General features: G+C 45.7%; 1 protein-coding gene across 1 annotated transcript in view; it reads right to left on the bottom strand.

The window, feature by feature from the left end:
• The window catches only part of LOC131971387 (myosin-7B-like), a 37,394-nt gene extending 26,216 nt beyond the window's left edge, over positions 1-11,178 (bottom strand). Inside the window, exons 1-4 of the mRNA XM_059332810.1 lie at positions 11,079-11,178; positions 10,868-10,971; positions 10,126-10,269; positions 9,318-9,474 (exon numbers count right to left, since the gene is read on the bottom strand). Of these exons, the coding sequence (XP_059188793.1) occupies positions 9,318-9,474; positions 10,126-10,269; positions 10,868-10,971; positions 11,079-11,178 (505 nt within the window). The remainder of the gene's footprint in view (positions 1-9,317; positions 9,475-10,125; positions 10,270-10,867; positions 10,972-11,078) is intronic.
• Positions 11,179-11,727: the final 549 nt, after the last annotated feature.

Below are 11,727 nucleotides of genomic sequence, written 5' to 3'. Positions count from 1 at the left end.
TGTCCAAACTACTCCACAAAGGGCCGTGTGGCTGCAGGTTTTCCTCCCAACCCGGCAAAAGCTCAACATGCATGAGTCATTTAATCAGCTGATCTCAGGGTTCAAACAGCTGATCAGTCCAATCAGGTGTGTTCTTGATTGGTTGGAACAAAAGCTATTCAACAAGAAGTCTAATATGATGAACAGCAGACAGTGCTTCCTTCACTGACCTGCACCTGACGCAGACTTTGTCGCTCTTTATACTCCATCACATCACTTCCCCCTTTGCTCCCGTCATGATAAATACGGCCACTCAAGGTCCCCACCTGACTACAAACAGCTGCTCCTTCTCTCTTTTACATGGCTCATATTCAGATTATAGTGCATTGTTAATTTTGTCTGTAGGTTTAGGTATGAACTGTGAATGAGAACGGCCTGAGCGAGCAGTATAAAACCTATTCTCAGACTTTCAATTTACATTCTCAAACTTTTAATATATATTCTCAGGTTTATAAATAGACATTTTCCATGGTTTTCTTGATAATGAGTTTGGTTATTATCAAGAAAACCTGTTAAAAAGGCCAGTCTACTTTAATTAATCTCTATTTTTTCTGGTTAGTAGTTCTATTTGTTGATGTAGCTGTCAGTCACGCTGCACTTCTAGCCGTCTGGCCCCGCCCACTGCTGCAGCCGTTTTTCTCACTCTGATCACGGATCACAGACGGCCCTTCACAGACATTAGGAGTGCTAGAAGTTTCTCAGAGTGCTGTGCGTGCATGAAAACTGTGAGTAAACGGCTCAGGACATTTGTGTGCAATGTTAAGGTAGTTTTGTTATGTAAAATGCATGATTTATGGTTGTGCTAACTGTCATGTTTCGTTAGCTTAATTGTTGTGTTAGCTTTAGTGTAAAGTTATGCTAACGGTGGCTACTTCTCATAAGTGTGAATAGGAGTTTCACTGAGTGAAACTTTGTTAGTCCATTTATCACGTATCATGACGTTTCTGGAGCTTGTCACATATTTTCTTAATATTGTGTATGAGTTGTAGGCTATACGTTTCTATCTGCATCTACGTGCACAGTTTGTTTAATGTTATGGAGATCAAGGGTTATTATTTCTACATTGCTAGTTAAATATGCATATGGGTGAATTTGTAACTATTGTGCATATTCAGAAGTAATTATTCACAATTCAGCAATGTTTATTATTTCATTTCAGAACCACATTGATGCACTTTGGAAACTCCTGTTGATGATTGTGTGTGGGATTCTGTAACTGGTGACGAAGCCTCTACATAAAGTTCTTAAAGTCAACCTCAACTGTATCTGTCTTTTACTGGACATCCCGCAGCGTGTCTGAATCCTATACTAATCAGCAGTTAAACGGGTGAGGGCTATCATAGCCGACCGTTCAGACGGGTGAGAGCTTCCTAAGGCTAACCGTATTTTTCATGGTCCTTCGAGCCGGATTCAGACTCACAGCGGATTAACATGTTGAATTCTTCGGATGAAGAGGAACTTACTGTGTGCACCAAGCCACAGACATCCTTCACCACAGCCCGTGACTACCACGACCTGGCACAGACGAGGCGTTCGTCACCACCACACACATCACCACACCCACGAAGTCACTACACCGCGGATGAAGATGAGAGGCGATATGCAGCAGGCCACAGTTCATCATCTCCTGTTAGCCAGGCTTCCTACTCACCACCACGGTGGGTGAAAAAGGACAGTTGGGAGATCGCTAAGGAAGAAATGAGGCAGGAGATCGGATACCTCTGTCGTCGGCAAGACGCTTTGCTGTTAGAAATGGCGAGGATGGACATGGATCGTGATGATCATCGACCCCGGTCCAGATATGAAGGAGAGGAGCTGCCGTATCACTCTCGGTCCTCCCCCACACGACCAGTCCCAGCTCACCGGCAAGGCGGATATGAGGTAAGGGCAGAGCTAACCCGACCTATTCCAGCCCCAAGAACAAAGAGACCAAACGCTACCCCTGTACACTCAGACAGCCCTGGATTAGAAATGGGATCACAGGGGCAGTTGAAAGATAGGTCATCTCATTCCCAGCAGGACACCTCATATTCACGTCGGTCCAGTACCGATGGTCATAGGCATGAAACATCCAGACAGCAAGACTCCGCTCACCATCGAGACTCTCATCGCTCCTATCAGCCAGAGCGCTCATCGTCCCCCTCCTACCATGGGCGCCCTCAACAGAGATCGCCGAGTCCCCCATCTCAGAGTAGCCATTTGAGGCTGTATAGGGGACCCACTCCAACCATACCAGACTTTACTCATCCAAACCCCAGAGAGTTCTCACGGATGAAAATTGCCCTGGAGAACCTCCTCCCCGACGACGCTAATGAGAGATTCAAATTCCAGATCCTTATGGATCATCTCAAGGTAGAAGAAGCTCTATTGGTTGCCGACTCCTACTGTAACTCAAGGTACCCCTACTCTGACACGATGGCTGCACTTAACAAGCAGTATGGGCAGCCGCACCAGCTAGCACTTCAGCGGATCGCCGAGCTGATGGATGGCCCGAATATTGCCAGTGGTGACATCAAGGCCTTCAGGCTGTTCGCCCTGCGAGTGCGCTCGCTAGTGGGTCTGTTGGAGCAGCTGGGCAGGAACGGTAGAGTGGAACTTGAGTGTGGCTCACACGTTTCAAGGCTGTTGGGGAAACTTCCACATGACTTAAGATCCAGCTTCCGCCGTTTCATCCACCCATATCGGACACCTATTCCCACTCTGCTTGACCTGGCGGACTGGTTGGAATTTGAGATTCAGGTACAAGAGGAGAACACAAGGTTCACTAACAGCTCAAGGAAGGAGATCCTACCGAAGAGTCGAGATCAACGAAAGGAGTCTAAGCAGGCCGTCCGGCCAACTACTGTACTTCTCGGCACAGAGACAAAAACACCAGATGCACAGGGGAAAACTCCTGCCACTAAAGACAAAGTGAAAATGTACTGCCCCTACTGTGAGAACGGGAACCACACGCTCAATGGCTGTTCCAACTTTCAGCGGTTAACCCGTGAGCAGAAGGAAAGCTGGGTTAAGGAGAAAAATGGATGCTGGCGCTGTGGTCGAGATCACCATGCGCGGGAATGCAACCTGAAGATGCGATGCAAAACCTGCAACCGTCGCCACTTAATGGTGCTCCATGAGGTCTCTGAGAGAGTTCCTGAAAGGCCAGAGAAAGCTCAGGGCCCCACTGAAGCTGCAGACTCTGTCCTACTTAACACCACCAATGAAGTACTATATGTTGACAGGCCAGCTGCAGGTCGCAAGGTCCTCTTGAAGCTCAGCAAGGTCTTGCTGCGGAATGGAGACAAAACCATGGAGGCCTTTGCGATCCTAGACGATGGATCGGAACGCACTATCCTGCTCCATGCAGCTGCACAGCAACTTGGGCTCAAGGGACAGTCAGAAAACATAACTCTCCGTACAGTGCGACAAGAACTTCAGGTTCTTCATGGGGCGGCAGTCTCATTTACCATCTCTCCTGCTACAGAACCTAAGAGGCTGTACCACATCAGGGGAGCATTCACAGCAAAACAGCTGAGCCTGGCCAAGCACACCCACCCTGTCAGTGCTTTGCAACGTGAGTTTCGCCACCTTCAGGGATTGCCATTGCAGCATATCGTCGAGGCCCAGCCATTGTTACTCATTGGATCGGATTACCCCCACCTAATCACGCCGGTGGAACCAGTTCGTCTTGGGCCACCTGGAGGACCAGCCGCCATTAAGACACGCCTTGGATGGACCCTGCAGGGTCCCACACAGGGTTTGAAGCATGGTTTCACTGAGCAACAGTGCCTTTTTACGTCCACTCTTCCTTCATCTGCGGACCTGTACAGTCAGGTGGAAAGGCTGTGGCAGATGGACGTGTTACCATGGCGTAATGAGAGGACTAGCGTCAGATCGCGCCAAGATCAGGAGGCCATAGACCTTCTCGAGGCCAAAACTGTGAGGGTCGAGGTAGACGGAGTTCGACGGTATGCAACCCCCCTCTTGCACACCAAGAACATGCCTCAGTTACGAGCGCCAAAGGAAGCTGTGCTCCCACAATTAAGAAGCAATGAGAAGAGGCTTGCGAAGGCACCCGATCAAGCCCAAGCCTATAAGGCCGAAATCCAGAAGCTGGAGCAAGCTGGCTATGTGGTCAAATTAGCGCCTGGTGCTGAAGAGGACACGGCTACTAGCTGGTACGTCCCGCACCATATGGTGCAACATAACGGCAAGAACCGCATAGTGTTCAACTGCTCGTTCCAGTTCAGAGGAAATAACCTCAACGAGCTCCTGCTTCCCGGACCCATACTGAGTCCATCCCTGCTCGCAGTTCTCCTCAGATTCAGGGAACATTCAGTAGGCATCAGCAGTGACATCCGCGGGATGTTTCACCAGGTGAGGCTTCTCCCTGAAGACAGGCCGCTGCTAAGATTTCTCTGGAGAGATATGGAACGTCAAGAACCACCCCGTGTTTACGAGTGGCGTGTCCTCCCATTTGGCACCACATCCAGTCCCTGCTGCGCAACATTTGCCCTTCAACAACACGCCAGGAACAGCAGCCACTTTGGAGATGCTGCCAGAGAGGTCATTGAGAAGTCATTCTATGTGGACAACTGCATGTTGAGTCTGACTTCTGAGGAGGAGGCCAAAGCGCTTGTGGACCAGCTTCGGAACCTTCTAGCTGAAGGAGGGTTTGATTTGCGCCAATGGGCGAGCAATGTCCCCTCAGTGATCCGCCATCTCCCCCCTGAGGCAAGGTCAGACAGTGCTGAGCGATGGATCGCACAAGGGAAAACAGACGCTCAGGAATCAGCACTTGGCCTTCACTGGCACTGCCAGTCTGACACTTTGTCATACAAGTCCCGATCTCTTGGCTGTCCTCAGATCACCATGCGCACCATCTACAAGGTCTTGGCTAGCCAGTATGACCCGCTGGGCTATATTGTCCCATATACCACCAGGGCCAAGGTGATAGTCCAGCAGCTCTGGGGTAAGAAGAGAGACTGGGACGACCCTCAGTTACCTGAAGACCTACTTCAGTCCTGGAGAAAGTGGGAGAGTGAGCTGCCAGATCTGCCGCAAATAGCCCTCCCTAGGTGTTACAGCAGTCGGGAGATGGATTCTCTCACCAGCACCAGAGATATCCATGTGTTTTGTGATGCGTCCGAAAGGGCTTATGGTGCGGTGGCCTATCTCAGAACAGTGGACTCCAGTGGCAAGGTCGAGATGGCATTCCTGGCTGCTAGGTCAAGAGTAGCACCTAGGAAGCAGCAATCTATACCTCGTCTTGAGTTGTGTGCTGCGCTTACTGGGGCACAGTTAGCTAAGGTGCTCTGGACGGAGCTCTCTCTGCCCATCCACCAAACTATTTTCTGGTCCGACTCCACTACGGTCCTCATTTGGCTCCAATCGGATTCGTGTAGGTTTAAGGTGTTCGTCGGCACAAGAGTAGCGGAGATCCAAGATCTGACAGACCGTGATGCATGGCGCTACGTGGACACCTCAAGCAATCCCGCCGATGACATTACTCGGGGGAAAACTCTTGCCGAGTTAGGCAAGCAGAGCCGGTGGTACCAGGGCCCATCATTCCTACTAGGGACTCCTGAGCAGTGGCCAGAGAAGCCAGTCACTTCACCTGCAGAAGGAGATGAGCTTCGGAAAACCCTGGTCTGTGGCCTCACCACTACAGCGCCGGTCTCAGATACCCCCGAAGCTAATCAGTTCACAAACTTCGGCCAACTCCTGGAGGCTACAGCTCACTCTATCCATGGGGCGGCTGAGGGAAGCCCCTCCGCCAGCGACTTCAAGGAGGCAGAAATATCTCTTCTCCAACGAGCCCAGCAAGATTGCTTCGCCTCTGATGTGGCACACCTGAGAGCAAGAAAGGCAATACCCCGTAGCAGTCGTCTGATTACTCTTGCCCCCGAGTTCGATGAGACCACTCAACTGATCCGGGTAGGAGGTCGCCTGCGACACAGCACTCTGCTTGATCAGGACGCTATGCATCCAATCGTGCTTGACCCCCAACACTGGATCACCAAGTTGATCATCAAAGACTTTGATGAGAAGTTATTTCACCCTGGTCCAGAGCGAGTATTCGCTGAGGTTCGCAGGAAATATTGGGTCATCCATGGCAGGGAAGCTATCCGACGTCATCAGCGAGAGTGTGCTGACTGTCAGAAATGGCGCGGAACCCCCCAGATTCCTAGAATGGCTGACCTGCCCCCGGCCAGATTGCGCCTCCACAAGCCTGCGTTTTACTCCACTGGAGTTGATTGTTTCGGGCCTTATGAGGTTAAGATCGGACGCAGGAGTGAAAAGAGATGGGGCATTCTATTTAAATGTATGACGACGCGTGCAGTCCACATTGATCTCCTCAGCAGCATCGATGCCGACTCGTACCTGATGGCACTCCGACGTTTTGTGGCTCGGCGAGGTAAACCAATGGAGTTATTGTCTGATCAGGGGACGAACTTCAGGGGAGGTGAACGAGAGTTGAAGGAAGCTTTCGCAGCTCTCCAGCCCGAAGTTCAAGCTCAACTCGCCAGCCAACAAATCCAGTTCGCCTTCAACCCCCCAAGCGCGCCACACTTTGGTGGTTGCTGGGAAAGGGAGATCCGCTCCCTCAAGCAAGCTCTACGAGTCACCTTGGGTGCTCAGGCAGTGACAGAAGAGGTCCTGAGGACGGTCCTCATCGAGATTGAGGGGATCCTTAATTCGAAACCACTTGGTTATACCTCCTCAGATATCTCTGACTCGAACCCAGTAACTCCAAATTCTCTCCTGATGGGGCGGCCAGACGCGTCACTCCCACAAGTCGTGTATCCGGAGTCAGAAATGTTGAGTCGGCGGAGATGGAGGCACAGTCAGTTGTTGGCCGACCATTTCTGGAGACACTTTCTGAAGTTTTACCTGCCTGGTCTCCAAGCACGTCAGAAATGGCATACAGAGGCACCAGACCTCCAGGTTGGAACCCCAGTCATGATTGTAGATCCACAGTTGCCCCGAGCACTCTGGCCAGTGGGACGGGTTTCAGAGGTCCTCCCTGGATCTGATGACCGAGTCAGGACTGTGCGAGTGCAAGTTGGAAACCGCACCTACACACGCCCAGTAGCCCGGATTATTCACCTCCCTGCACTGCCTGATTAGGATCTTCTCTAGTTATGTGGCCTTTATGATGATGTGCAGATTTCCCATAAGAAATCTGGGGGCGGCTGTTAAAAAGGCCAGTCTACTTTAATTAATCTCTATTTTTTCTGGTTAGTAGTTCTATTTGTTGATGTAGCTGTCAGTCACGCTGCACTTCTAGCCGTCTGGCCCCGCCCACTGCTGCAGCCGTTTTTCTCACTCTGATCACGGATCACAGACGGCCCTTCACAGACATTAGGAGTGCTAGAAGTTTCTCAGAGTGCTGTGCGTGCATGAAAACTGTGAGTAAACGGCTCAGGACATTTGTGTGCAATGTTAAGGTAGTTTTGTTATGTAAAATGCATGATTTATGGTTGTGCTAACTGTCATGTTTCGTTAGCTTAATTGTTGTGTTAGCTTTAGTGTAAAGTTATGCTAACGGTGGCTACTTCTCATAAGTGTGAATAGGAGTTTCACTGAGTGAAACTTTGTTAGTCCATTTATCACGTATCATGACGTTTCTGGAGCTTGTCACATATTTTCTTAATATTGTGTATGAGTTGTAGGCTATACGTTTCTATCTGCATCTACGTGCACAGTTTGTTTAATGTTATGGAGATCAAGGGTTATTATTTCTACATTGCTAGTTAAATATGCATATGGGTGAATTTGTAACTATTGTGCATATTCAGAAGTAATTATTCACAATTCAGCAATGTTTATTATTTCATTTCAGAACCACATTGATGCACTTTGGAAACTCCTGTTGATGATTGTGTGTGGGATTCTGTAACTGGTGACGAAGCCTCTACATAAAGTTCTTAAAGTCAACCTCAACTGTATCTGTCTTTTACTGGACATCCCGCAGCGTGTCTGAATCCTATACTAATCAGCAGTTAAACGGGTGAGGGCTATCATAGCCGACCGTTCAGACGGGTGAGAGCTTCCTAAGGCTAACCGTATTTTTCAAAACCATTGAAAATGTCTTGAAATCAGCTCTTAAATGAAACTTTTATCAGCTGTTTTTGTTGTTATCATTATATTTGTCCAATCAAGTTGTACCATTAAAATAAACAAGAAATTGAAGAGAAAAAGTGGTCTAATAATTGTTTTCCATGACTGTGTGTGTGTGTGTGTGTGTGTGTGTTTGTGTGTGTACACTACCGCTCAAAAGTTTGGGGTCACTTAGAAATATCCTTATTTTTGAAAGAAAAGCACAATTTAAAAAAAATAATAGACATACAGTGTAGACATTATTAATGTGGTAAATGGCTGTTGAAGCTGGAAATGGCTGATTTTATCATAAAATATCTATTATATATTGTTCTGTGTTCCAGCTGCACACATTGTGTTAATCCACGTTTATAGACTTGAAAGGCTCATTGATCATTAAAACAGCTTAGCATTATATAAAATGATCCTTCCTCAGGCTGGCTGAGTATCTGGAGGTAAAGCATATTTGTACAGCTTCAAATGATTATTTCTACCCTTTTATTTCTACCCTACAGTTTGTTTTCATGGGAAACAACAGACATTTTCTGGGTGACCCCAAACTTTTGAACGCTAGTGTACAGTCATGGAAACAATTATTAGACCACCCTTTTTTTCTTCAATGTCATTTTCCATGGTTTTCTTCATAATGATTTTGGTTATCATCAAGAAAACCATGTTAAATGTCTAGATATCAGCTCTTAAATTAAACTCTTATCAGCTATTTTTGTTGTTATCATTATATTTGTCCAAACAAATGTATCTTTAGTTGTACCAGCCATTAAAACAAACAAGACACTGAAGTAAACAAGGGTGGTCTAATACTTTTTTCCATGACTATTTTGGTCATTTTGTGTCTTTTTTGATCATTTTTACATCTATTTTTGGTCAATTTGTTTCTATTTCGATAATTTTGTGTCCTTTTTTGGTAATTTTTTCCATCTACAGGCATGGAAACATTCTTGATAATATCCAAAATCATTATCAAGAAAACCAAACAAATGTACCTTTAGTTGTAGCAAGCATTAAAATAAACAAGAAATTAAAGAAAAGAAAACAAGGTGGTCTAATTTTTTTTTCCATAGCTGTATGTATAGCCTGTTAGCCTGTTAGCTGCAGCTCACCTGGCCTGTTTAAGTTCAGGAAAACGTGATATCAGGTCAGTGTTGTAATGTAAAGATGCTCAGGTGACTCACTCTGCAGGAGGTCGCTGTAGGCGTTGTCAGCCACAGAGTAGATGTGGGGCGGGGCTTCTGCTCGGCGCCGCCCTTTGTAGCCCGCCACCACCTGAGCAGCATAGACCGGCAGCCACTTGTACGGGTTCACCGTCACACAGAACAGGCCGGAGTACGTCTGAGAGCACAGAGAGCAGAGGGAAACTCTGAGCTGAGACTCTTACTGTTACTGCTGACACACACAGTGTAGAGGAGCAGTGGCAGTTCTACACAGGGGCCTACAGGGGCCCCTGCTGTGGCCCCTGTGTCAAATTAATAATGAAATGATCAATTTATAACGATGAACAATGGAACAATTCTTACCCAATTTTTGTAAGAATTGTTCTATGTTATGTCTGTTATCTCATTGTACACAAAAGGAACCCAGAATGTGTACATTGTATAATAGTTTAATTGTGCAATAAAAGCTTGTACATATATATATATATATATATATATATATATATATATATATATATATATATAAAAGATTATTCTCATTGTACTGCACCTTCAAAATAAATAAGTAATTGTGCACAAAAATGAGAAATGTCATTTTCTTACAAAAAAAATGTAATTGTTGGTAAGTTTCATTGTTTCAATCAATGTATTTATATCTTCCAAATATGCTTAAATAAGATGTTTAAATAGCTAAAATAAGGGTTTTGATTGCTTAGATATCATCTTTGTCGTTTTTAATGTGCCCCTCTGATTAAACACTGGCCCCTCCTTGGCCACCACAGTAAAATTAGTCTAGAACCGCCACTGTAGAGGAGCACTGAACACTGACATAGATCATCCACATGCTGTATCTCCTGCGCAGGTTGAACAGCACCGACGCCTCGTTCAGGTGCGTCAGCATCGCCATGTCCTCCAGCATGTCGAACTTAGGAGGGTTGGTTGGCTGCAGGTCAGACTCTTTCACTATCAGAAACTGAAACACACACACACACACACACACACACAGTTTGACATGAGAGAAACGTCCCTTCTGTTGTTCACAAGAAACTGTCTCATTATCAAAGATGTTTAAATCGAGATTTTATTAATCTATTAATAGAGTTTATATTTTAAAAAAACATCCCGTCTTTTTGACTGGTTTTAGTTTTAATAATCATCAGCAAATGATCAATTTCTGTTTGAAACAAAGTCCAAATTAAAATCTGTCACATATCGTCAGCTGGTGAGCAAATTTTGATACAAATGAATATACAAACCCATTAATAGTTATTAAATATTATGAATAGTTATTAATAGTTATTAAAACGGCTACAGATTTAGTCCTTCAACCTCGTCTTCACTGAAGGAAATAAACCGCCGATGTTAATGTTTTTACCTGACGTTTACTAAACCGTGAGTGCTTCCCTGTTATGCACTAAATCTGCAGAAAACATGAACACTGAGTTTATTAAATCAGAAGCCAATGTTCATCCCAGCCTGTACAATCAATGGATTATTATTACATCCTGACAGACTGATCAATAGATATTAGCATTTTATCAGCAGCCTGACTGATTAATAATAACACTGACCCGTCCGTCCTTGGTCTCCACGGTGGACTTGTCTCCGTTCAGCTCTTTGACCTCCACCTCGATGTACGCTTCCACTTCATCAGGCATCCAAACACGCTTCGTCCCTACACGGATCACAGCACAGCTTTTATTCAGCACATATACCAATATATGACACAGACACACACGTATAGATATATATGTAAATAATAAATATAATATATATATATACCATCAAAGGCCATGGCCTTCGCAGCCAGCTGCTCCAGGTTGGTGAGACGAAGGTATCGAGCTGCTTCACCAAACTCCGCCATGTCCAGGAACCGAGACATCTGACATACACAGACGCACACACACGCACACACACACACACACACACACACACACAAAGACACAGTAAAGCTTTGTTCCTAAAGTCAACTAATGTCCTCGTGGTTTAAACAGAAGTGTAAACTCTGACCAGAAAACACACATTTGAATCCAAAAGTTTTATCAGAAAACATACTGCATATAATAAAAGGGCCATTCGAAATCGTTAATCACATTTTCCAATAACCAAATATTATTTCAAATGATGCTAAAATGTTTGCTACCTTTAGGAAACGAGCCTGGTTGTTTTTAAATAAAGAAACATTTTAAATTGAAATATGTACATGAAATATAATAAACAACAGTTTAACCAAGTATTTCTTGTCCCAACGAGCAAGGGTAGAAATATTTACTCGACTAGTCATCTAATTGTGCACATCCTGACTTTGGACCCACGAGTCTCCTCTTTACTGACATGCCCACTCTATGCTGATAACAGTCAGTGTTTCTCCTGCAGTAAATGTGTTATTGTGTCCTCCTGTGTGTGAATCTTTGTGCATCCTGGGGTCTCT

This window comes from Centropristis striata, chromosome 5 (genome assembly GCF_030273125.1).
Source record: "Centropristis striata isolate RG_2023a ecotype Rhode Island chromosome 5, C.striata_1.0, whole genome shotgun sequence".
Classification (NCBI taxonomy): domain Eukaryota; kingdom Metazoa; phylum Chordata; class Actinopteri; order Perciformes; family Serranidae; genus Centropristis; species Centropristis striata.
The sequence above is the reverse complement of the archived record's forward strand: the minus strand, read 5'-3'. Positions and strand labels throughout refer to the sequence as shown.